The 27,971-nt window shown below is 45.9% G+C and overlaps 1 protein-coding gene across 11 annotated transcripts in view; it reads right to left on the bottom strand.

Moving 5' to 3' along the window:
- Window positions 1-27,971, bottom strand: part of SIPA1 (signal-induced proliferation-associated 1) — a 215,503-nt gene that overhangs the window by 15,014 nt on the left and 172,518 nt on the right. For all 11 annotated transcript variants that reach the window (XR_011024852.1, XR_011024853.1, XR_011024854.1 and 8 more), the window contains 2 exons: window positions 26,293-26,407; window positions 6,760-6,858 (listed from right to left, as the gene is read on the bottom strand). Coding sequence is in view for 8 of the 11 variants with exons in the window: in XM_068260904.1 (XP_068117005.1) it covers window positions 6,760-6,858; window positions 26,293-26,407 (214 nt within the window). In the remaining 3 variants the exon portion in view is untranslated. The remainder of the gene's footprint in view (window positions 1-6,759; window positions 6,859-26,292; window positions 26,408-27,971) is intronic.

Here is a 27,971-nt window from a genome sequence, read left to right as displayed (position 1 = left end):
AGGTTGAAATACAGGCATTCAATGAAACAGAAACAGCTGTGTAGGAGGCTTAAAACTAGGTGAGGAACAGCCAAGCTCTGCTAGCAAGGTGAGGTTGTGGAAGACAAATTCATGTCATGGCAAGATTGAACACAGCAACAAGACACAGGGCATCAGCAATGTCTCTCCCAGACAAAGATTTTCAAAGCAGACTGGGTTTTCAAGATGTGCCGTTCAAGCTCTTTTGAAGAATCACAAAGAAATGGGCAATGTTGAGTATCATAGATGCAGTGTTCGGCCAAGGAAACTTAGTGGTGCAGATGAAAGACTCGTCAAGCTTATTACCAATCGAAACTGGAAGATGTCCAGCAGTGCCATCAGCTCAGAAATGTCATAAAGCAGTGGGACCCAAGTGCACCCATTTACTGTCCGGAGAAGTCTGGCCATAATTGGACTTCATGGAAGAGTTACAGCCAAAACGCCATACCCCCGATGAGGAAACAAGGCCAAGTGACTCAAGTATGCATGAAAATATCGGAACTGGGGTGCAGAAAAATGGCAGCAAGTGCTCTGGAATGATGAGTCAAAAATTGTGTCCGGGATTACATGAAAAGACAGAAGGATGTGAGGAAGCCTATATCCACAGACTATCTGTGGTTAATTCTCCAAGATGTTTGGAACAACCTACCAGCTGAGTTCCTGCAAACACTGTGTGAAAGTATTAGTACACTGTAGAAAGAGGTTATTTGGCATTAAGTAAATAAGTTTGGGGGTGGAGACCTTCACCTGCACCTTGTACATATGTTTTTCCACACTTCACCCCAGAACGCACGTGTTGTGGTGCTTAAAGTTAGCCAAGAGACGTGCATCCAGTTAGGCAGACGAAAACAACTTGTAAATAGACAGTACATAGAGGCAGACCGGGCACTGGTCTCATAAAACGCTTTAATCTTCACTTAACCTCCTTGGCGGTTCAATTTTTCCGCCAAGGAGGCTGCATTGCACTTTTTTTTTTAATTTTTTGTTTTTGTTTCATGTAGCTACCTGAGTGGTAGCTACATAAAACACCACTAGAGGGCGCATGTGCCCCTCTAGTCCGATCACCGCCGGCAACAAAAGTAAACAGGAGATTGCGTATAGAACGCAATCTCCTGTTTGGCTTCTCCTGTCGCCATGGCTATGATCGAAATGAAGTCATGGACGTCAGCCGACGTCCTGACGTCAGACCCATCCGATCCAGCCCTTTGCGCTGCCCGGGACTGATTGGTCCGGGCTGCGCAGGGCTCTGGCGGGGGAGGGCCCTCTTCTGCCGCTGCGTGCGGACGATCACCGCAGAGCGGCGGCGATCGAGCTGGACGCGCAGCTAGCACTGTACAGCACTTTACAGAACAGAAATCGCCCCACCAGGGGCTGAGATATCCTCCGCGGCGGCTTACCCCGAGCTCAGCTCGGGGTTACCGCTAAGGAGGTTAAGCCACAATTATTACAAAAACATTTATCACGTGTAAGTACATCAAACCTGGATTGATGATCGTGTTGAGGTGCTCAGGGTTCGGGTGACCAGGGGGGTGGTTGGATGGCACTACAGCCGTTTCACGCCAACCCGGCGCTTGGTCACGTGCTTGTATCCTTAGTCGACACATGCATGCGAGCAGTCGCCGGATCAGCTTGAAATGGCTGTAGTGCCATCCAACCACCCCCCTGGTCACCCGAACCCTGAGCACCCCAACACGAACATCAATCCAGGTTTGATGTACTTACACGTGTTAAATGTTTTTGTACCAATTGTGGCTTAAGTGAAGATTAAAGCGTTTTATGAGACAAGTGCCCGGTCTGCCTCCATGTACTGTCTACTGGGTGAAAGTATACCTAGAAGGATTGATGCTGTTTTGAAGGCAAAGAGTAGTCACCAAATATTGATTTAATTTAAATTTCTCTTCTGCTCCTTCACTGCATTTTGTTGATTGATAAAAATAAATGATGAACACTTACATTTTTGAAAGCATTCTTTGTTTACAGCATTTTTTTTTACACCTGCCTAAAACTCTTGCACAGTACTGTGTGTGTGTGTGTGTGTGTGTGTGTATATATATATATATATATATATATATATATATATATATACACACACACACATTTTAAATTGTACTTTTTTGTTGTGAGGGTAGTCCTTTATGTTGTGACCTCGTTACCCTGGCATACAAACATAAGGTTACGTAAAGCACATGGGACTGGACAACAAGGAACTTTGATGGTAGAGTAGAGCAGAGAGAACAAGAAGTAATGGGGCCAGTGATGTCAGAGAGTAATATAACAGGAAGCTGTACGGATCAGTGATGTCAGAGAGTCACAGGAAGTAGCAGGGACCAGAAAAGGTGGTGCAGGATGAGAAAGCACATAGTGAGGATCAATGACAGAGAGAGAACAGGAAGTAGCAGGGATCAGAGCAGGTGATACAGGATGTGACAGGCATGAGTAACAATAAGGTATGGCAGAACAGGATGGAAAAGTAGGAAGAGAGTTATTGAAGTCTTTGTATGTTGGGACAGCAGATAGAAGGGATTGGTGATGGCAATAAATGATAGAACAGGAAGCAACAGGGATGGGTGACCACAGAGCATGGTGAATGGGGAAACACTGGAGATCAGGATGGGAGAGGAGGCAGTAGGGATCAATAGCCAAAGAGCATGGTGAATGGGGAAACACTGGAGATCAGGATGGGACAGCAGGCAATGGGGATCAGTGACCACAGAGCATGGTGAAAGGGGAGACACTGGAGATCAGGATGGGCGAGGAGGCAGTAGGGATCAGTGACCACAGAGCATGGTGAATGGGGAAACACTGGAGATCAGGATAGGACAGCAGGCAATGGGGATCAGCGACCACAGAGCATGGTGAAAGGGGAGACACTGGAGATCAGGATGGGGCAGCAGGCAGTGGGAATAGGAACAGTGACCACAGAGCATGGTGAAAGGGGAGACACTGGAGATCAGGATGGGATAGGAGGCAGTGGGGATCAGTGACTACAGAGCATGGTGAAAGGGGAGACACTGGAGATCAGGATGGGCGAAGAGGCAGTGGGGATCAGTGACCACAGAGCATGGTGAAAGGGGAGACACTGGAGATCAGGATGGGCGAGGAGGCAGTAGGGATCAGTGACCACAGAGCATGGTGAAAGGGGAGACACTGGAGATCAGGATGGGCGAGGAGGCAGTAGGGATCAATAGCCACAGAGCATGGTGAATGGGGAAACACTGAAGATCAGGATGGGACAGCAGGCAGTGGGGATCGGTGACTACAGAGCATGGTGAAAGGGGAGACACGGGAGATCAGGATGGGACAGCAGGCAGTGGGGATCAGTGACTACAGAGCATGGTGAAAGGGGAGACACTGGAGATCAGGATGGGACAGCAGGCAGTGGGGATCAGTGACCACAGAGCATGGTGAAAGGGGAGACACTGGAGATCAGGATGGGAGAGGAGGCAGTAGGGATCAATAGCCACAGAGCATGGTGAATTGAGAAACACTGAAGATCAGGATGGGATAGGAGGCAGTGGGGATCAGTGACTACAGAGCATGGTGAAAGGGGAGACACTGGAGATCAGGATGGGACAGCACGCAGTGGGAATGGGAACAGTGACCACAGAACATGGTGAAGAGGCAGACACTGGAGATATGGGATTGGATAGGAGGCAGTGGGGATTAGTTAAGGCAGTGTGAGATGGAGCAGCAGATAACCGGGAACAGTGAGCAGAACAATAAAGGACACAGCTGAGCAGTGGGGTCTGTCAGTGCAGAGCAGGATGGAACGACAGCACAGAGTCACAAGAGAACCTCATAGGGCAGTGCAATCCCACCCTCGTCTGTAGTGCAATTATGCACAGGGTGGGCTTTTCTAAACCCTGATACTTAAACAAATTTCAAGCTAAAAAAAAGTTTTTAAATACTGCTGCTTAACCTCCTTGGCGGTAACCCCGTGTGTGACACGGGGTAAGCCGCCGGAGGGTGCCGCTCAGGCCCCGCTGGGCCGATTTACTTAATTTTTTTTTTGCTGGACGCAGCTAGCACTTTGCTAGCTGCGCCAGCACCCCGATCGCGCGGCCCCCCCCCCCCCAGACCCCGAGCGCTGCCTGGCCAATCAGTGCCAGGCAGCGCCGAGGGGTGGATCGGGTCTCCCAATGACGTCCCGACGTCGCTGACGTCGGTGACGTCATCCCGCCCCGTCGCCATGGCGACGGGGGAAGCCCTCCAGGAAATCCCGTTCTTTGAACGGGATTTCCTGATCGGTGATCGCCGAAGGCGATCGAAGCGGGCGGGGGGATGCCGCTGAGCAGCGGCTATCATGTAGCGAGCCCTCGGCTCGCTACATGATAAAAAAAAAAAAAAAATTAAAAAAAAACTGTTGCGCTTCCCCCTGGCGGTATTTTTCATACCGCCAAGGGGGTTAAAAAGAACCGTAGGTGTGAGATCCATGGAAGCTGCCATATTTATTTCCTTTTAAACAATACCGGTTGCCTGTCAGCCCTGCTGATCTTTCTGGTCAGTAGGATTTAAATCACGCACCTGAAACAAGCATGCAGCTAATCTTGTCATATTTGCCATAGACATCTGTTCTGCATGCTTGATCAGGGTCTAGGACTTAAAGTATTAGAGGCAGAGGGTCAGCAGGACAGCCAGGCAATGTGCATTACTTAAAAAGAAATAAACATGTCAGCCGCCATATCCCTCTAACCTCGGGTTCCCTTTAACACAGAGCACTGCATTTTTTTTATTATGGGCTACAAACTAGAATGGAGGTTTCTGGCTTCCAGTTCAGCTAGGGGTGTACCTTGTGGACCTCTACAGGCCCATTTCCATTACATAATTAGCAAGTGGAAATTAATATATCCTTTCATATCTCTCTCTACCCCCCTTTTTTTTTTATTTTTAAATCAGAAAAGTACTAAATATCACAAATGAATCACATCACAAAATGTGATATTTGTTTAGAGCGCCACCTGCTGGGAATGAAAAGCAGTAAAGACAGAGAACAGCAGGCTCCTGCAATGCTTGAAACTTGTATACTGCAACCATAAAGTGATATTTCCTGTACGTTTAGGAGTCAAACCAGCAGGTGGCACCCCAAAACAGCATATTTGTTTCACAGAAAATAAAACTAAAAATCATTTTAGCGCTAAAACAAAGAAATAAATATACTAAAAAACATTGCATTCAATTTAAAACTGCCTGTAAAGTGACACTAAAGCGAAAAAAAAAACTTTTGATATCATGAATTGTATGTGTAGAGTTTTTCCTCTGTATGGGCTGGTGCACACCAAGCAGGTTTTTTGGCGTTTTTTGCAGCCGCAACGCTTGGTCAATGTATCTCAATGGTGTGGTTCACACTAGAGCGGGAGGCGTTTTGCTGAAACGCATACTCCCGGGGTAAGGCATTTTTTTGGATTGCGGAGGTGTTTCTGCCTCCAATGTAAAGTATAGGAAAACCGCAAACCGCACTGAAAATCGGCAGATCAGAGCGGTTTTGCAGGCGTTTTTGTTACAGAAGCTGTTCAGTAGTAACAGCTTTACTGTAACAATATATGAAATCTGCTACACCAAAAACGCTTCACAAAACCGCAAAATGCTAGCTGAAACGCTACAGAAAAATAAGAAAAAGCGTTTCAAAATCTGCTAGCATTTTGCGGATCTGCTAGCGTGTTTTGGTGTGCACCAGGCCTATGTCAGTGTATATAAGCTGTGTTTTTCAGTGTTTGTCAGGAACCAGTCCGACGAAGTCTTTTTATAAGTCGAAAGCTCACTGTTTATCCATCTCTAAGTTAGCCAATAAATGGTATCATCCTGATTCAAAACTCCTTGCTAGTACGGATAAGGAATAGAACATTAGTAGCAAAGAAATTAGTCTCATATTTTTATTTTTCAGTTATATAGCATTTTTTTTTATAGCATAGCATCATACTGTCATATTTGCAGTTTGCTCTGTCTTATAGTTTAAAATAGAGAGTGTGTTTTGCAGAGCTAAAGACCCTTTGAACTTCTCTCCTCACTGAATCTCATCTGAAGCTGTCTGTCACTGTTTCTTTGATGTATAGTGCTCCAGAAATCAGGGAACTCGGAGAAGCTCTTTTGCATAGATAACAACTGAAGTTTCTTAACTCTTCCTGTACTGGAAACAATATATGACTTGTTTCTTTGCTATTAATGTTCTATTTTTTAGCTGTACTACACATACAATTCATGATTTCTTAAAGCGGATTATAACTCTGCATTTCAACTTTGCTCTAAAACATTATTTACAGCATATTATATGCAACCAGCATTTTTTTTTTTTACTAGACCAGCATTGGAAGGGTTACACACAGGGCTTTAAAGTTTAGCTGCCACCAAAGTTTAGATAGATACATTTAAGTAAACACAATGTAACAAGTGGTGAATTTGACACATTCTCTGATTGTGCAGGAGCTCACATTCCTCACTTGTTACATTGTGTTTACTTAAATGTATCTATCTAAACTTCGGATGCGTCTGCATTTCTCTCCACGGAACTTTAAAGCCCTGTGTGTAACCCTTCCAATGCTGGTCTAGTAAAAAAAATGCTGGTTGCATATAATATGCTGTAAATAATGTTTTAGAGCAAAGTTGAAATGCAGGGTTATATTCCGCTTTAAGTTTATTTTCACTTCAGATTCCCTTTAAATCAATGAAATTTAATGGCACAGACTGTCACAAATGAGAGTCAGTAACATGACAGCATATTAGTTATTGTGGACATTGATACAATACCTTCCTTAGACATGGCCTCCAGAATGCTGTTACAGGCCAGAGTGAGATCCGAGATGCTCTGCCATTCATCCTCTAGAGACGGGGGAGCTGGTGACAATGCTGAGAGAGAAGAACACACAATCAGTACAGGGGATCCTTCCTGAATTATCATCCTTGTGTGTTATACAGCCATGCAGAGAGAACAAACAGTCCCCGCTTCCAGATTTCACACGACATACATGTTTGTGAGACTTGTAGTTGTTTCTGTTTATAGACATAGTACCAGTCTTCGGTCTCTGAAACTAGTAAGATTCTTGAAATAGTAGATTTTTCTCTACTTTTCAAAATCTTTTTACCAGCCCTATTTTTGCATGATATTTATAATGGAAAGATCTCATAGGAAAAGGAAGAATTATAAAAACTCTAATGTCAGTTGGATAGCATCTAGTACTTTGATGAGGAATTTGAGCCTTTGACCAGGGTTCCAATCCTGACTCAAGCTAGTACATAGGATAGTAAGGAGTCTTTGGGCAAGGCTTCCAAATGCTCCTGGTCGCCCTTGGAGCGCACCCTAAGTGGCTGCATCTCTAGTGCTTTGTGCCTGCCCGGAGAAAAGCACAATATAAATGTTCTGTGTCTTGTCTAATGTGGATAAAAGAAGCACCACCAAACTGCATTTAAAGAGGTGAGCTGGTCAACCTGAGAAGTGAACTTGTAGGAACTGAGGCTACATCTTACCAGTGATAGGGCTCGGACACACTAACGTTCTGCTGTCGGCTTCTGTGCATTTTGCAGCAATGTACTGTAATATTGTTGCTAAAATCAGCACAGAAGTGGTCAGAAGTGTGCTGGTGTGTTCAGGCCCATAGGGCTTGTTTCCATTTGCAACGCAGGTGGCCGTGCTTCACCGTTGCTCCTGATTCCCCCAGAGGCATCGCTTGTGATGCCATTCATTTATTATGCATGGGATAGCGGTGCAAACGCATCATAATGCGTGCAACCATGTGCTGCGGTTCAGCAGTGAATCACAGCGCATGCATGGAAACATCAGGCAATGCAGTCTTTGCACTCTCTGATTTCTCTGCAATCACGTTTCCAAAAGCGCAGCTAAAATCCCACTAATGGAAACGAGCCTTTACTATTCCTAAATCATGTTCTGCTTCCCTCTCCCGTGCTTCTTAATGATGAGGGGAATGCTCATAGGAGCAGTTGCAAAAGTTGCAGCCAAAAATGGGCGCATTTGATATTTATTGAAATATGTGGGCGCAATTGTTATTTATCGATATATTTATCGTAATATAGAATGCCATTACGCTATTTAGTGAGAGGCTGCAATTAAATTGAAATTTATCATATTAATGGTAGCTGGTATCAGGGGGTGTTAAGGTTAGGCACCACTAGGGGGGGGGGGGGGGGTCTTAGATTTAGGCACCACCAAAGGGGGGACTTAGTGTTAGGCACCACCAAGGGGGGACTTAGTGTTAGGCACCACCAAGGGGGGACTTAGGGTTAGGCACCACCAAGGGGGGACTTAGGGTTAGGCACCACCAAGGGGGGACTTAGGGTTAGGCACCACCAAGGGGGGACTTAGGGTTAGGCACCACCAAGGGGGGACTTAGGGTTAGGCACCACCAAGGGGGGACTTAGGGTTAGGCACCACCAAGGGGGGACTTAGGGTTAGGCACCACCAAGGGGGGACTTAGGGTTAGGCACCACCAAGGGGGGACTTAGGGTTAGGCACCACCAAGGGGGGACTTAGGGTTAGGCACCACCAAGGGGGGACTTAGGGTTAGGCACCACCAAGGGGGGACTTAGGGTTAGGCACCACCAAGGGGGGACTTAGGGTTAGGCACCACCAAGGGGGGACTTAGGGTTAGGCACCACCAAGGGGGGACTTAGGGTTAGGCACCACCAAGGGGGGACTTAGGGTTAGGCACCACCAAGGGGGGACTTAGGGTTAGGCACCACCAAGGGGGGACTTAGGGTTAGGCACCACCAAGGGGGGACTTAGGGTTAGGCACCACCAAGGGGGGACTTAGGGTCAGGCACCACCAAGGGGGGACTTAGGGTCAGGCACCACCAAGGGGGGACTTAGGGTTAGGCACCACCAAGGGGGGACTTAGGGTCAGGCACCACCAAGGGGGGACTTAGGGTCAGGCACCACCAAGGGGGGACTTAGGGTTAGGCACCACCAAGGGGGGACTTAGGGTTAGGCACCACCAAGGGGGGACTTAGGGTTAGGCACCACCAAGGGGGGACTTAGGGTTAGGCACCACCAAGGGGGGACTTAGGGTTAGGCACCACCAAGGGGGGACTTAGGGTTAGGCACCACCAAGGGGGGACTTAGGGTTAGGCACCACCAAGGGGGGACTTAGGGTTAGGCACCACCAAGGGGGGACTTAGGGTTAGGCACCACCAAGGGGGGACTTAGGGTTTGGCAACACCAGCGGGGACTTAGGGTTAGGCACCACCAAGGGGGGACTTAGGGTTAGGCAACACCAGCGGGGACTTAGGGTTAGGCACCACCAGGGGGGGTCTTAGGGTTAGGCACCACCAGGGGGGGTCTTAGGGTTAGGCACCACCAGGGGGGTCTTAGGGTTAGGCATCACCAAGGTGGGGTTCTGTGTGAGAGTAGGGAGAGATTAGGTTATAGTTAGGTTCAACATTATCAATAAATTTACTGATAATGTAATACCACAAGTAAATCGTTATTTACCGGTTTCTGTTATTGATTTTGTTATTTAACGTTGCACTTAAATTGTTATTTACCGATATTGCTAGTAATATTAATTAGTTTGCGACTTCTTCAAATGTATGCCTGCTCATGGCTCTATCAGTTCCCCATGTAACCACGTGACTTGAGGTACATGGATAACGCAAGCATAACCAGGGCTGTGGAGTCGGAGTCGGAGAGTCAGAGTAATTTTGGGTTCCTGGAGTCGAAGTCGGGAAAAAATGCACCGACTCTGACTCCTAATTAATTTAAACTGTAATTAAAATAGAAAATATGGTAAAATGTTCTATTTCTCAGATAATAGTCATCATAAAAAATTTATACATGCAGTATAGCTGTGCTTAGTCCACAAAAATGAAATAAACCAATCAAAATGAGTTACTTGAGCTGCTTCAATAAAGCAGTCCCCACATTTTTAAATTCAGATATACACATCTGATTGTGACTGTGTATATGATGTGTACACAGGAATCTCTTATATATACTAAATAACATCTATGCTGTAAGTATATAAAGCCTGATGTGTAGCTGTGTCACTAATAAAGATGGTCAATGAGATGGAAATAATACTGCGTTGATTCTGATTTATGCAAATGTATGCACTCCCTTTGCTCATGAAATCAAATAATTTGATATGTTGTTAAAATTTGGTTTGGTGACTACAAATTAAAGGGTAACTGAGACGGATGAAAAGTAAAGTTTTATACATACCTGGATCTTCTGCTATGAGTCCTGGTAATTCAGCCAGTCAGCGCAGTCTGGCCGCATGTCGCTTCCACAGCCAGGAGCGTTCTGTAGTGCGCTCCCGGCGGCGGAGTGTGTGCATGCGCACTACGCCAGACTGGCTCAAGTACCTGGACTCATAGCAGAAGATCCAGGTGGCGGAGGAGGACAGCGAAGGACTGATTAGCTTGAAGGGGGCTGGGGGAAGCCCCAGGTATGTATAAAACATTAATTTCATCTGTCTCAGGTTTACTTTGTTACACACTAGTACTATACTCTACATATGCACTCCCCACATAGCTGCAGGGAATCCACTGAGAATGTTGTGCACATTGAACACAGAGGTGTTGTCTATCACCCATAAACCTGGTTCAGATTGTGCATGAAGAATGTGTAATAGAGGAAGAATCTCCTCATTCCCCTGCAGAGTACCTGCACATCACTCTTACATGTACCCACAGTCACATTGCCTAGGGCCTGATAGATGTTCTTTGTTCCGGTCTGTACCTTATACAAGTACTCTTACCAAGGACTAGTTTTATTCTATGACTAAAGGGAAGAAATATGGCAGTCTCCATATCCTTCTCACTTCAGTTGTCTTTTAAATTTCCTAAGCTTTGGCAGTTAAGAGACGAATTTCATGTTACATACTTTCAATCAACAAGATTGTAATATGCAAATCAGAGGAGTCGGTGGAATCCTAAACTGAGGAGTCAGAGTCGGTGGACTTTTGTACCGACTCCACAGCCCTGAGCATAACTATGGTAATACGCGTTAAGCAAGTAACGTAATGCATGTTATAATATTAACGCTGGCGTTACCCATGTACCATGAGTCTGGCAAATTGCACAGTAAGCGGCACTGACTGCACACAGCAATATTACTGGCGATTTAAGTCACGGGCCTAGAGTGTGTGAAAAATGCCCAATGGGCACTCAAAGAATGGTAAATAAAAATTTGAGAAACATTCCTCCTGTTTCATAATCTATATAGCTTATAACCACTATCACAGTGGCACAAAGATTTCCTGCATTTTTGTATTTTATTTTAGAAAGCACTTTTATCCGCATTACAAATGTGATGGAAAGTGATAAAGGACAACTGTAGTGAGAGTAATATGGAGGCTGCCATATTGATTTCCTGTTAAACAATACCATTTGCCTGGCAGCCCTACTGATCGATTTGGCTGCAGTAGTGTCTGAATCACACCAGAAACAAGCATGCAGCTAATTTTGCCAGATCTGGCAATAATGTCAGAAACACCTGATCTGCCGCATGTTTGTTCAGGGTTTATGGCTAAACGTATTAGAGGCAGAGGATCAGCAGGACAGCCAGGTAAGTAGTGTTACTTAAAAAAAGGGTGCTTTTCCGTTAGCCGGGCGCATCCGGCAGGTGGCGCAAATTACATTAACACTTCACGTAACAAAAGTGTTAATGTAACCGGTTGTATTGTGTTTGAAGTGGCTGTCTCTCTGCGGCCAAATGTATTGTAATAAGTGAGTTAAAGCGGAATATAACCCTGCATTTCAACTTTGCTCTAAAACATGATTTACAGCATATTATATGCAAAAAGCATTTTTTTTTACTAGACCAGCATTGGAAGGGTTAAACACAGAGGTTTAAAGTTCCGTGGAGAGATATGTAGAAGTTCAGATTGTTACATTCTATTTAGTTAAATGTATCTATTGAGAAATGTTACACACTCTTTGGCTGTGCTCCAACTCCTTCTCAGTCAAAGAGATGAGTCACATTCAACACTTAGGCCTAGTGCACACCAGAGCGTTTCGGCTGCGGTTTGCAATCCGCTTGCGGGTGCGGATCCGCTAGGGTAATGTATTTCAATGGGCTGGTGCACACCAGAGCGGGGGGCGTTTTGCAGAAACGCATACTCCCGGGCTGCTGCAGATTTTGGATTGCGGATGCGTTTCTGCCTCAATCTTAAGTATAGGAAAAACGCAAACCGCTCTGAAAAACGGCACTTCAGAGCGGTTTGCCAGGCGTTTTTTGTTACAGTAGCTGTTCAGTAACAGCTTTACTGTAACAATACATGAAATCTACTACACCAAAAACGCTTCACAGAACCGCAAAATGCTAGCTGAAACGCTACAGAAAAAGAAGAAAAAGCGTTTCAAAATCTGCTAGCATTTTGCGGATCTGCTAGCGGTTTTTGGTGTGCACCAGGCCACAGATACATTTATGTAAACAAAATGTATCTATGTCAGCTTCGGATGCGTCTGCAGAAATCTCCAGGAACTTTAAAGCTGTGTGTAACCCTTTCAATGCTGGTCTAGTAAAAAAAAAATGCTGGTTGCATATAAGATGCTGTAAATAATGTTTTAGAGCAAAGTTGAAATGCAGGTTTATATTCCGCTTTAATGGAATTAAAATGAAGCCGGCGGCAATGTAACAGATGAAGCCACCGGCTTTGCTCTTGCTCTTCTCCCCCTTGCCCTCTCTCCTATACAATACTGGCAGCCGGCGGGGATTTGTGTGTCCCCGCAGAGTCGTTAGTCGCGGCAGGGACCAGGATTCCCTGCCGTGACGAACGACTCTGGGGGGACACTCATGTCCCCGCCGGCTGCCAGTATTGTATAGGAGAGAGGGCAAGGGGGAGGAGAGCGGAAGCCGAAGTCGGTGGCTTCATCTGTTACATTGCCGCCGGCTTCATTTTAATTCCATTAACTCACTTATGTAATTAGCACCACCTGCCGGATACAATTGGTTACATTCACACTTTTGTTACGTGAAGTATTCATGTAATTTGCGACACCTGCTAGATGCGCCCGGCTAACGGAAAAGTACCAAAAAAAAGTAAATATGGTCGCCTCCACATCCCTCTCACTTCAGTTGTCCTTTAAAAACAAAGCAGTAAAATTAAAAAAAAAGTGTTAAAAATAGGGGAAAATAAACAAAGGTACTTATCCGTTAGCCGGGCGCATCCGGCAGGTGGCGACAAAACTCTACCAGAGTTACATCTTTCCCTACTATCCATGTCGGCCTGGAGGGGGAATAGTAATTAGCGCCACCTGCCGGATGCGCCCGGCTAACGGATAAGTACCTAAACAAATTATCCACTCTAATAAATTAGAGTGAAATATAATTAAAAAAAATAAATAAAATGAAATGGTAGAAAACATATCACCAGTGTGTAAATACTCTTTGTAAGTTTTTTCTACTACTGGAGGCACAACCTCATTTTAATTATGCTCTCCAACCGTTGCGACAAATCATAAAAAAACATGTCAGGGAAATGGAGAAGGTACAGAGAAAGGCCATTAAATGAACAAGATGAATGACGACCTCAGCTGCGAGGAATGGCTAATCAGCTGCATTCATTTATTAGGACATTAAAGAGTATATAATCACCTTGCCTGATATATAAATAACCCACAGAGTCATGTCCCACGAGAGACGGAGATGCTGCTGCCAGTTACAGCTAATAAGGTGCTACTAATGTTGTCCAATGCAGTCGCTAATCATTAGGACACAGCGCAGTAGTAACTAGCTGCTATAGTGTGCTATACTTGTTGGCAACTGCATTGGATAATATTAGCAGCAGCTGCTTAGTATCTCTTATGTGACTAGGCCCATACAGGAAATTCAATAAAAAGTATTTTCACTAAGGTCATCACAAAAGACTCCAGGGTATAATCAAAACAAAGAGAAAAAGGGGTTTTATCTGCAGCTGTGGAGGGACTGGGAGTGTGAAGATGTGCAATAGTCTTCCATTCATAGTCTTCCATCAGAATTTGTTCTAGCAGAAGCAGCAGATTGAGAAAATATTGATGTTTTTCTTACACAAGACACATGCTGCATTTTCAATAATTAGGCAGAAGAATGCTCATTGCCATATGGTGTCAGGTGGTATGTTTTTGCTTTAGTCCATTTGTCAGAGTAAATGCACTACATTTTTTTTTAAATGTAGCTGTCACTTAGGCCTTGTTCACATTATGAATCACCCAGTGCTATCGCAAGCGCTGAGCGTTTCTGTGCGTGATTTTTTTTTTAACGACTCCCAGTGTTTTCTGAACGTTGGGCTATTTTGTGTAAGCGCTTTTCTAAGCACTTCTGATGAGCAATTGACTAACATCAGGAAGTGAACTTTTTGACTTGGAAAAGAATAAATACTATGGGCCTGATTCACAAAGCGGTGATAACTCAGTTATCACGCCTAAAAGACTTTAGGCGTGATAACCTTTGCACCCCTGAGTTAGCACCGCTTTGCGCTGGTTATCGCGCGCAAAGTCCCGCGCGCAAAGTTTTGTGCGCGCAATCACACAATTCCGCGCCCAGCGCCCACAGGGTTTAATGGGCGCATCGCGCGCAGTGCAGCGACTGCGCGCGAAAAAGTTTGTGCGTGGGAATTTTGCGCGAGTTTCATTTTATCACGCCTAAACTTAGTTTAGGCATGATAAAGGGCTTTTCACAGGCGTGCAAACACTTTGCACCGCTTTGTGAATCAGGCCCTATGTATTCATTCTTAAAAGCGCTGGGAAAATCGCTATACCAAGCGCTTTTTCAAGTGCTTAGCGATTTTCCTATACATTCTATTATAGCCAAAGCTCTCAGAAAGTGGTACAGGCAGCGCTTTGGTCCGCGGAAAGCAACACGCAGATGTGAACGCTCTCATAGGGAATCATTGCACAAGCGCTTTTAGGGTGATTTTCAAAATCGCCGGCGCTTAAAAAACCCAAAAACGCTCTAGGCGTGTACAAGCCCTTACAGTAGGTACAGTATTATGGGTACTTATCCGTTAGCCGGGCGCATCCGGCAGGTGGCGCTGTTGTATCGAATTTCAATGCGCTGGGTTGTATCTAATTCCATTCATACTTAGTTAATGTAGTACTGTGTGAATGGAAGCGCTGCAGGTGGCGCTAATTACATTGATACGTTGATAACAATACAGTGTTAATGGCAAGGAATACATTGTATTTGAAGTGGCCGGCACTGGCACTTAATGGAATTCAAATGAAGGCGGCGGCAATGTAACAGATGAAGCCGCCGCCTTCGTCTGTTCTTCTTCTCCCCCTTTGCCCTCTCTCAACTATACAACCCTGCCAGCTGGAGGGGGGGGGGGGGGGCACGCCTGTCCCCCCCCCCCCCCCCCCCCCCAGTCGTTCGTCGCAAGGAAACAAGCAGGATTCCCTGCCGCGACGAACGACTCTGGGGCGAGACGCATGTCCCCGCAGGCTGCCAGCATTGTAGAAGCGAGAGGAGGGCAAAGGGGGAGAAGAAGAAGAAGAACAGACGAAGGCGGCGGCTTCATCTGTTACATTGCCGCCGCCTTCATTTGAATTCCATGTAAAAGTGCCAGCCACTTCAAATACAATGTATTCCTTGCCATTAACACTGTATTGTTATCAACGTATCAATGTAATTAGCGCCACCTGCGGCGCTTCCATTCACACAGTACTACGTTGAAGTATGAATGGAATTAGATACAACCCAGCGCATCAAAATTCGCTACAACAGCGCCACCTGCCGGATGCGCCCGGCTAACAGATAAGTACCGTATTATGTGTAATCCACCAAGTTCTGGCACTGGTTCTTCCAAAAAAAAGCACAATCCTAATCAGCCTCCACCTCACCCCACACAGGTGCTCACTCACCGAATATATAGACAGATACAACTGTCATGAAGCGCATGCGTGGTGTAGCCGTCTGGTCTTAATGGTGAGGGAACCCCTTCAGATTATGCGATTTAATTGTATTCAATCATGCAAAGAAAAGTGTCTCAATAGTGTAATACAGTTTTAAGCAAAATGTATTTCTCTAAAAACAAATGCATCAAGCACTCAACTTTTAAATTAGGATGTCCGGCTAAGGAGCATACAAAAGAGCATGTGGATTTGCAAAGGTACCACTTACCGTTCACTGCACACATAGGGTAAACTTCAGCCGCATCCCTTCCAGATCCTTAAGGGAGCGTTAAGGATCTGGAAGGGACGCGGCTGAGGTTTACCCTATGCGCGCAGCGAACGGCAAGTGGTACCTTTGCAAATCCACATGCTCTTTTGTATGCTCCTTAGCTCGACATCTTAATTTAGGCCTGGTGCACACCAGAGGAGTTTTTCTGAGCGTTTTGAGGTTTTAAATCTGCTGCTAATGTTATCCTATGTGTCTGTGCACACTGGAGCAAGCTTTTGAAAGGTTTCAAAAGCTCTTCCCAATGTAAGGCCTAGTGCACACCGAGCGGTTTTTGGAACGATCCGCCGGCCGCATCCGCCTGTAAAAACGCTTGGCTAATGTATTGCAATGGGATAGTGCACACCAGCGGTTTGAGGTTTTTGCCAAGCCACAAACGCGCCTCCTGCTGCACATTTGCGGTTTTCGGAAGAGTTTCGTCCTCAATGTAAAGTATAGGAAAAACGCAAACCGCTCTGAAAAACGCTACTTCAGAGCGGTTTGCCAGACGTTTTTGTTACAGAAGCTGTTCAGTAACAGCTTTTACTGTAACAATATGTGTAATCTGCTACCCAAAAACGCACCCAAAACCGCTAGGTGTGTTTAGAAAACGTCTCTAAACATACCTAGAATCGCTCTGAAATCAGCTCCAAAAACCGCTAGCGTTTTGTGGATCTGCTAGCGGTTTTGGTGTGCACTGGGCCTAATGCTATGGGGTTTTTTACAAAACCTCATTGCTCCAGTGTGCACAGACACATAGGATAACATTAGCAGCAGACTTAAAAACTCAAAACGCTCAGAAAAAATTCTCTGGTGTGCACCAGGCCTTAAAAGTTGAGTGCTTGATGCATTTGTTTTTAGAGAAATACATTTTGCTTAAAACTGTATTACAGTGAATTACACTACTGTGTTGAGGCACTTTTTTGGCGTGCATGAACAAAATTAACCTCCCTGGCGGTAAGCCCAACCGTAGGCCGCCGCGGGGGATCACATGGCTCTGGGAGAATTTTTTTAAATAAAATCTGTTGCTTATTCTTAAGCTAGCACTAGGCTAGCTAACTATGTGCGCCAAGTCCCCCCAGTCCCCTCCGATCACCGGCCAATCAGCACCCGGCTTCGCTATGGGGAAGATCGGAACTGCGCATGACTTCATGACGTCGATGATGTCATGTCCGATCGTCACCATAGCAATGAGTGAAGCTAATTGGTGAAGCTGCGGCTCTCGTGGGATCGCGGACGGGTAAATATAGCCGGCGGCAATCGGGGGGATCATAGAGGTGCCTGGGGACTTGGGGCATATAGTTAGCTAGCCTAGCACTAGCTAACAAATAAAAAACACTTTTAATTTAAAAAAAATCCCTCCCGCAGACGCAGCCACTGAAACTGCGTACCGCCAGGGAGGTTAAATCGCATAATCTGAAGGGGATCACTCACCAGCCATTAAGACCAGACGGCTACACCCCGCATGTGCTTAAAGAGAGTCTTAGGGCTCTTTCACACTAGAGCCCATTTGCTGCGTTTTTAATGCAAAGTTGAAGCTTCGCGTTAACCAAGGTAAAATGAAAGTCCATAGACCATTTTACCTTTCACATCCGACGCTGCGTTTCGATGCGCTGCAGTACGATGCACCCAGGAGCTTTTAATCATTGGGAGCCGGCATTTTCCCGTCGGGTTGATTAATTACCAATGCCGCTGATTGCGTCGCACCGCAACATCCCAACGATACGCCACAGGCTATTCAATGCGTGTAGGAGAACGGCTCCTGCACGCGTTGGTAGATTTGAAAGAGCGCTAAAGCCAATAAAATTACCTCTCTCTACTCCCCAGTCCTCTTCAGCATTAAGATCAAAGATGATTCACCGCACCCCCTGCAGAATGATGTATTTATCCCCCGAACCCCCAGGGAAAAATTCTACAATTTTCCAAGTCGCAGATTTTGCTGCCCGGGGGAGGCAGAGCTGAGCGCAGTAGCTCTGCTTCCAGTGCAGCCAATCTCCGCTGATCTCAGTGAAAGAAGACCAAGAGGGGCGGGGAGGGGCGGGGAGAGGCGGAGATCAGCAGAGATTTACTGCACTGGAGGCAGAGCTGCGGCTCTCAGCTCTGCCTTTTGCAGGAAGTAATGAAGGATTTTTTCCCGGGGATTTCGGGGGGATAAATACATTGTTCTGCAGCAGGGATGCGGCGATTCATCTTTGATCATAATGCTGAAGAGCACTGGGGAGTAAAAAGAGGTAATTTTGTTGGTTTCAGACTCTCTTTAGGGCCCGTTTCCACTATCGCGAATCCGCATGCGTTGTCCGCATGCGGATTCACATAGCCAATAGAAGTGGATGGACCTAATTCCCTGTGCGTTTTTCTATGCAGGATTTTTCTGCACGGAAGAGCCATCAGAATTCTCTTGCGTGTGGAATGCAGGCGAATCGCACGCAATGTATTTACCGTAATAGGGCAATCGCATGCGTTTTTCCAATGCGTTTTTTGCTGCGATTTTGCATAGGTACCAATGTTAATTCACACAGGCAGTGACATGGTTAAAATCGCATATACCCTCACCTATGCGAATTCGCATGCGAAATCACGGCACAGTATGCATACAGAATCGCACCTGCAATGCGATTCCGCATGCAGAGATTCGCCAGCAATTCCGCAACGCAATAGTGGAAACGGGCCCTTAATGACAGTTGTATCTGTCTATATATTGGGTGAGTGAGCACCTGTGTGGGGTGAGGTGGAGGTCGATTAGGATTGTGCTTTTTGTGGAAGAACCAGCGCCAGAACTTGGTGGATTACACTTTTATATGCATTTGCACTGAGCACAATTGCTTCATTTCTAGGCTGCTGCGGACTTGGTTTATATACATATTGTTATTAGGTACAGTATTATATTTTACCAACTCTGACCCACTTACCGACAGGTTTTGGACTAGTCCTTCTCCTCATGGGGGATTCTCAGAATTCATTTTATTTTCAAAAGCACTCCTTGAATGGCAGAAGCACAGCTCAACTGCCAGAATGGTGTGCACATGAGGAGGTAGGCTGGCCGGCTTCTATGTACAGATCCTTTCCAGGGAGTGCTTTAGCAACAATTAAAAGAAACTTTAAGAATCCCCCATGAGAACATGGTCTATGGTCTAAAGATGTCTGACAAACTGCAGCGATCATTTGTTTTGAAAGACTGTCATGACGGTCACAAGTCCATTTAAAATATGGTTTTATTTGAATGATCGTTTAAATGTGATGCTGAAAGAAGGATCAGGGAACAATCGTTCATCGGCGGAATTCCCTGACCCGATCTTTCCGTGGGTACTCAGCCTAACCCTTCCATTAAGAAAAAAAAAATAGGAAGACATCCTGGATCACTGTTGGCTAACCTTGGCACTCCAGCTGTGACAAAACAACAAATCCCATCATGCCTCTGCCTCCCCGAGTTATGCTTAGAGCTGTCAGAGTATTGCAATGCCTCATGGGACTTGTAGTTTCACCACAGCTGGAGTGCCAGGGTTAGCCATCACTGTCCTAGATCCACAATCCTAAAAGGTTTATGACTACTTTAGATTTCTTACAGGTAATCTTTCAGACAGATTTCATTTCACTTCATTTTTTAATATATACTAAAAACACTTCTTTACCAGTGCCTGCCAGTCAGGTACACCTCTACACTGCATATACATATTTTTAGTTTCTGACTTCCAGTTTACCTGAATACATGTCAGCACTGCTCAGCAGAGGCATTGGTATAGTGACAAGAGCACACACAAGTCATTTATAACAGGCAAATGCAAGGAGAGAAGTGCGAATGCTCTCAGACACCAAAGACTCCTTCTCATCTGTCTGCTGTCAGGGAGTTACGTATAATTACATGTCCCTCTGACAAAAGAGGCTTCCATGGTTTGCTGAGGGACTCAGGCTGATTTATGTCCCTCTGCAAAGCACTGAGCTCTCATCCATCTCTGCAGCTCTTCAGAATCAGTGGCTTCTGAATGCAATCACCATAACAATATAGATTAGGCAATAGGGACACCGACAGAATTTAATATATATAACTTTTCTTTTTATTCTATACATTTGTATAGCGCTGACATCTTCCACAGCGCTTTACAGAGTCCATAGTCAGTGGCTGGATGGTGTAATGGTTACGGGCTCTGCCTCTGACACAGGAGACCAGAGTTGGAATCTCGGCTCTGCCTGTTCAGTAAGCCAGCACCTATTTAGTAGGAGACCTTGGGCAAGACTCCCTAACACTGCTACTGCCTATAGAGCGCGTCCTAGTGGCTGCAGCTCTGGCGCTTTGTAGCCGCCAGGAGAAAAGCGCGATATAAATGTTCTGTGTCTAGTCATGTCATGTCATTGACTATACTCAGGAGAGCTCACAATCTAATCCTACCATAGTCATAGTTAGCGCCTTATTCAATTCACATTTTCTCCTAGGAGATCATTTTTTCTCTCCTCTTTAAAATAACTTTTCAGCACTTTTTGCAATAGTAAAAGTACCAAAAAGGAGGTGAAAAAGTAATATCAACATTTTGTTGAGTATTTTCGTGCTTGCTGGTGGTTTTTAAATTAAAGGCATTTTATTGACAAAGTATGAAAATATTACCTAGAAGAAAAAGTCAATTGCATACAAGCCACAATCTTTTGACCCTTTAGTAGACTGAAGCCAATCTTGGGGGTGGGGGGATCAATTAACCTATCTGTATGTATTATGGATGCTGGAGGAAACCAGCATATCCAGGGGAGACCCATAGAAACAAAAAGAGAGAGAGAGAGAGAGATTCACAGTACTTTTTCCATTTACAATTTCACTATGTACTCCATAGGTGTCATAAGTAAGGTGTCATAAATATGTAATAATTGTGTTTTTTAGAATTATGTAGACATGAATACGTTCATATTCACTGAACTTCTGCTTTAGGACTGGAGGGGGCAGAGTTGGCTTTTATATATATATATATATATATATATATATATATATATATATATCTGCAGGCACATTTAGTATTCATCTTCACACAGTTCAACCCTGTTATTCAATTTGCTTTCCTATTTTACATCTTCACTGTTGCAGAGGTGAGAGTAATTTCCCTTTTAATTAAATGTGTTGAAATTCTTCGCACTTGTCATAAACAAGTTAGGAAATGTCAGGGCAGAAACAGCATTGACAAAGCATTTGTTGTAGTGTTGAGACGTGTTGGGACATTTGCCAAGGTTTTATTACTGTCTCTTACACTTGTCATGGAAGCATGGCTGCTGGCAAACACTGGGAAACCAAATAAAGCTACATACTCACCTACCTAGGATCTTCTGGATCTCAGCTGAGAGAGCACCCACAACGCTGTACAAACGCCTCATCAGCCTCTGTATGTTGCTGTGCGGGGGAGGGACACGTGTGACGGAGCGGCTTCCGGCAGGCCGGAGAGCAGCGAAAACAATGGTGATACACAGGCAAACAAGACTGCTGGCAGAAACTGGTAGACCAAATAAGACTGCTGGCAAAGATAGGGAGACCAAGTAAGACTGCTGGCAGTGATTGGGAGGCTAAATAAGACTGCTGGCAGAGATTGGGAGGCTAAATAAGACTGCTGGCAGAGATTGGGAGGCTAAATAAAACTACTGGCAGAGATTGGGAGGCTAAGTAAAACTGCTGGCAGAGATTGGGAGGCTAAATAAGACAGCTGGCAGAGATTGGGAAGCTAAATAAGACTGCTGGCAGAGTTTTGGAGCCTAAATAAGACTGCTGGCAGAGATTGGGAAGCTAAATAGGAATGCTGGCAGAGATTGGGTGGCTAAATAAGACTGCTGACAAAGATTGGGAGACCAAATAAGACAGCTGGCAGAGTTGGGAGGCTAAATAAGGGCTGGTTCACACGGGCGTCTGTCCCACGTTAACCGCCGTGTCCAACGTTAACCGCCGGTGCTCGGGACTAGGCGTCACTTGAAAGGAAACAAATGTAAGATCCATGAAACATGTTGTTCCTTTCCAATATGGTTTAAGTCGACTAGATTTTGACCATTATTGGAATTTAGGAGGTTTGTAAACCACTTACCATGATTTTTAACCTTTTAAATATATTAAATTCCCTCACCAAGCTCTCCCAATCTCTGGCAGCAGTCTTATTTAGCCTTACAATCTCTACCAGCAGTATAAGGGCTGGTTAACATGAGCATCTGCATGGCTTGCGGTGGCATCGTGTTCGGCGGCATTGCTTTCGGGCTTTCAGTTGCGGTAGTCGTTTTTGTTCCCACGGGGGTACATTAGCTGCCATGGTTAATCGTCCCAGGACGCTACATGTAGCGTCCAGGGTCGCCTCGAACGCCAGCGAAAATTTGGATCTGAACGCCACATTCACGGAAAGGCCGGTAAAAGCCTGGTACAAACAATGAAGTTGTCAATAAAGTTGCTTTTATTGAACAAGCGTGGATTACTTCGTTCTTCCTGTGTTCAAGTGGGCATGCTGACCAGGCCGAGCTCTGTCCTAAAAGGTGTGTGGGGTGTAGCGGTATTTCCTCTGTCTTACAGTCTTCTAACTTCAGTTATCCTTTAATATCAGTTTCTGGGTTGTGCAGTGCTCGTTAAACATGACAAGACACAGAACATTTATATTTCTCCTGGCGAACTCAAAGCACCAGAACTGCAACTATTAAGGCGTGCTCTATAAACGATAGTAGTGTAGGGAGTCTTGCCCAAGGTCTCCTTACTGAATAGGTGCAGACTTACTGAACAGGAACAGACAAGATTCAAACCCTGGTCTCCTATTTTAGAGGCAGAGCCCGAAACCAGTACACTATCCAGCCACTGCATACATATGGTATGGTGCGAAATAGATTTGTTTGATAACTACATGGCCTGTGCTGAATGTTTAAAGGACAACTGTAGTGAGAAAAATATGGAGGATGCCATATTTATTTCTTTTAAACAATACCAGTTGCCTGGTAGCCCTGCTGGTCTATTTGGCTACAGTCAGGGCCGTGCCGACACAGAGGCCGGCGAGGCTGGAGCCTCGGGGCGCCAGTCACTGGCAGTCTGGGTGAGTGCAGGGAGCAGGTCTGTGTTGCCTGGCTGGCCGCCCCCCGCTGTATTCACACTGAGCTGCCCGCCGTGCTTTACACAGTGCTAGCTGGCTGCTGGGGAATCTGGGGATGATGAGTGCATACATTAAATCCGGAGCGGAATGTATTCATTATGCGGATGCCCGCCGGCTGCGTGTGTTACTATTGCTAAGCAACAGCAGGAAGCCGGTGCTGGTTTCCTGCAGCATGACTTAGAGGAGGAGCAGCCCCATTAGCGTCACTAACGGTGGACAGGGGTCTGTGGTGCACGCGATCCTCGAAGAAGAGACACCTATGGACTATATACCCCAACCCCCTTTATCCTTCCCTTATTCCCACAATCCCCCCCCCCCCCCCCATGTTAATGTTTTGTTTTGCTTTGGCAATGCTAAATGTATTTGGTCCTGCCAATAAAGCTTTTTTGGATTTGGATTTGGACAGTCAGGCTGGCTCTCTGCATGTGCACAAGCAGTAAACAGTAACAAAAAATAAAGGTATGAACATGGAAGGGGAGTGGGTGGGGTGTGGATAGAGGCAGGTAGAAAATCTCTTTCCCCTTCTCGGTCTCGCTCTGCCCCCCCTCGCTCCCTTTGTCCCCTACTCTATCTCACTCCCCCCTCTCTCCCTCTGCCCCCTTTCAGTCCCCCTCTCTCTTTCCCTCCGTCTGTCCCCCCTCTCTCTGGCTCCTCTCTCTCTCTCTCCCTATGTCCCCCCTCTCTCTGGCTCCTCTCTCTCTCCCTATGTCCCCCCTCTCTCTCCCTTTACCCCTCTCTCCCTCTGCCCCACTCTCTCCCCCCTCTCTCCCACTGTCCTCCCTCTCTCTCCCCCCTCTCTCTCTCCCTCTGCCCCCTCTCCCTCTGCCCATCTCTCGCTCTGGCTCCTCTCTCTCTCTCTACCCCTTCTCTCCCTCTGCCCCCTCACTCATTCTCCCCTCTCTCTCTCACTGCCCTCCCTCTCTCTCTCCCCCCTCTCTCCACCTCTCCCTCTGCCCCCCTCTCCCTCTGCCCCTTCACTCATTCTCCCCTCTCTCTCTGACTGCCCTCCCTCTCTCTCTCCCCCCTCTCTCCCTCTGCCCCTCTCTCACTCTGGCTCCTCTCTCTCTCTCTGCCCCTCTCTCTCTCTTCCCTCCCACGCTCTCTCTCTCTCCCCCCCCCCCCCCCCACTCTCTCTCCCTCTGCCCCCCTCTCTCTGCCTTTTCTGTCTCTCCCCTTCGCTTACCCCCTCTCTTTCTCTCCCCCACTCTCTCCTGCTCTCTCTCCCCCCTCCCTCTCGCCCTCCCTCCATGTGATTGGGGGTATTAGCAAATTCCTAAAGTCTGCCATACACTGGCACACTTTCTCTTGATATGCCCAAAAGGTCAATCCCTGTCTGATCGACATCTGATCAGAGAGGGATCTATCATTGCTACACACTGTACATATTTTTTATTTGTAATATTTTATTTATTAAAAATCACTGCAACTCGAATAGGTGTACCCCATCCTGCTGCTGGTCTCCCAGGGACCTATGTAAAAACATTTTCATAGTGGATTACCATAGCGATTTCACTCACCGCTGAGCTGGCATGCTTCCTCCTCTCTCCTGCCGCCATCTCCGAGGGCCCATAGTGACTCAGGGCAGCATGTATGCACCCATGTACACCGCCACTTAATGGGGTCACTATGATGGCAGCACACCAGCTGAAGAGGGGAGACCAGCATTAGGAGAGGAGCTATGTCACCGACAATTTGACCACTACCCCCCCCCCCCCCCCCCGCAGGATTGTATCATTGATGGCAACCTTTAAGTGTGTGTGTGTGTGTGTGGGGGGGGGGCGCACTTTGGATTCTCAGCCTCTGTTGCTGGAGAACCTTGTCCCGGCACTGGCTACAGTACTGTCTAAATCACACCAGAAAGCATGCAGCTAATCTTTACAGATCTGACAATGTCAAAAACACCTGATCTGCATAGGCTTGTTCAGGGTCTATGGCTAAAAGTATTAAGGTGGCCATACACTGGCCCGATTCGCGGCCGTTTCGACAGCAGATTCGATCCTGGGATCTAATCTGCTGCCAACGCACCCGCCGATCCGATTTCCTCCCAAAATCGGATCGGTCCGTCGATCGCGCCGTGCGGGAAATTACCCTTGATCGCCCGCGGGTAGGGAGCGCGTCGCTAGCGGCGGCCGATCCGATCAGGTATACATTACCTGAAGCTGGCTCCCGGGCGTCTTCTCCGCGCTGCACGGCTCTGTTCCGGCTCCATCCCGGCGCTTCCTGTGTCACTCCGTGACCAGGAAGTTAAATAGAGGGCGCTCTATTTGAACTTCCTGGTCACGGAGTGACACAGGAAGCGCCGGGATGGAGCCGGAACAGAGCGGTGCGGTGCAGCGTGGAGAAGACGCCCGGGAACCAGCTTCAGGTAATGTATACGGGGGGGGGGGGCACAGGCGGCAGGAGCAGCTCAACAGATTGTGATCGGTTTCAGGCTGAAATCGATTCACAATCTGTTTGCAGTAAAGGCAGCCAGCTGATCCCTCTCTGATCAGATTCGATCAGATAGGGATCTGTCAGTTGGTCGATCTAATGGCAAATCGACCAGTGTATGGCTACCTTTAGAGGCAGAGGATCAGCAGGGCTGCACGGCAACTAGTATTGCTTAAAAAGAAATAAAATATGTCAGCCTCAATACCCATCTTGCTTCAGTTGTCCGTTAATTAAATCATAGCCACAAAAATATGAAAGGGAAATCCGAAAAAAAAAAATCTAAAGTTCCAGAACTGGAAAAAATAGTGAAAAGGATCTATTCAGCACCACACAACATGTTTCATGGGCGTAGCCTACTTCATAAGTAAACAAGCAAGCCCAGTGACTGCTTCACATTCAGGCTTCTAAATACCAAGAGGTCCGTGGCACTTATTCAACAGAAGAAGCTCGTTATGACCGCAAAACATATTGTGCCCACTGTGTAAATAATTTCCTTGTTTACATTTTTGCCTACAGTGTACCTTTAAACTCCTTAGTACCAAAGTGCTCTCTGGCCACTTCAGGACCAGAGCTGTTTTTTCACCTCACACCCTGTGATCACCGTGACTGGCTCAGTGATGAAACAGAACGAAGAATGAATATGAAGTCAGTGAAATAATAATGTGTGGAAATAGCTATTACTGTTTGCAGGAGGCTCCTGAGAAGGTGCAGGTGGAACGCTTTCTTCCTTCTGAAGAACAACATCTGATTCTTCTGGCATCTCCTCCAAACGTTCCTCAAACGTATCATTCATAATCTGTAATGTCAATAACCGACTGTTTAGCACAAATGTGTTAGAACTACAATTGTACATATAAAACCATTACCCTACTATACTGGAGGGATAGAAAAACGGGGGAACGGGAAGACACCGGGAGCCCAATCTGGTGTATTATCGCAAGCGTAAAGGATCAGCAGAGTATCAGGTAGTAGATATACTCACAAAGCCGGGTTGCGTAGAAGGCAACCACTTTAAGTCGCATGTGGGGAAGTACTGTCCCCACTCGGCCTTGTGACGAAAATCAGGTGGTCGCAGCTCCTTAGAAAAGCCACCTGCCAAGGTGGTGTCCCCTAGTCCCAGGGGAAATTCAGCATGAACAGAGGTAGGAGGCGCCCAGGTGGGTACTTGTATGTTATAAGCAGGGTTGGTATATTTCTATGTATAGCTATAAAGATGGGTTATACATATGTATACTGGTAAGACCAATTCTTACCTTAAAAAGGAGTCAATCATCTAATGAAAGAAAATTACTTTATTGGGGCACTTAGATTGACAACGCGTTTCACGGCGTAAACCGCTTCATCAGGTCGTGTAACGTCCCTTGGGAAAAAATTTGAAATTTGAAAATAACCTTGACTATACTCTCTACCCTTTGGATTAACCCTGATATCCCTTTATAAACAGGCACATTATAGCGGCGTCCTTACAGGCGCCTGAACACAGGGAACTTACTCCACTGGTGAGTTTTTACACTTATGCTTTTCTAGTTTAGCTCTCATTACGTCCCCCTCCTGTCCTTCTCCAGCATATACTCTATCCCTATTTTATATGTTTTTATTCTCTGCCTAGACCCTAAAATTTATATCGGAGGGACCAATGCTTTGATCCCTAAGACAAATTACACATAATAATTTTTTAAGTAAGACACTTTCCATGTACCTAAGGTACAATAGGAAATGTTGCCATGTTCTCAGTACCCTGTCTGTATACTGGTAAGACCAATTCTTACCTTAAAAAGGAGTCATTCATCTAATAAAAGAAAATTACTTTATTGGGGCACTTAGATTGACAACGCGTTTTGCGGCGTAAACCGCTTCATCGGGTCGTATAACGTCCCTTGGGAAAAAAACAACAACAGACAGGGTACTGAGAACATGCCAACATTTCCTATTGTACATATTAGTAAGTATATAAATAGATAAAAGAAAAAATATACAACAATGTACAAATTTATATGTTCTGTGTCTTCATAAAACAACCTCTATACAAACAGGCACGTCCAAAGAGGACGTAAAGATAAAAAAGAATTTGAAATTTGAAAATAACCTTGACTATACTCTCTACCCTTTGGATTAACCCTTAGGTACATGGAAAGTGTCTTACTTAAAAAATTATTATGTGTAATTTGTCTTAGCATTGGTCCCTCCGATATAAATTTTAGGGTCTAGGCAGAAAATAAAAACATATAAAATAGGGATAGAGTATATGCTGGAGAAGGACAGGAGGGGGACGTAATGAGAGCTAAACTAGAAAAGCATAAGTGTAAAAACTCACCAGTGGAGTAAGTTCCCTGTGTTCAGGCGCCTGAAAGGACGCCGCT

The sequence above is a fragment of the Hyperolius riggenbachi genome, chromosome 11, assembly GCF_040937935.1.
Source record: "Hyperolius riggenbachi isolate aHypRig1 chromosome 11, aHypRig1.pri, whole genome shotgun sequence".
Taxonomy (NCBI): domain Eukaryota; kingdom Metazoa; phylum Chordata; class Amphibia; order Anura; family Hyperoliidae; genus Hyperolius; species Hyperolius riggenbachi.
The sequence above is the reverse complement of the archived record's forward strand: the minus strand, read 5'-3'. Positions and strand labels throughout refer to the sequence as shown.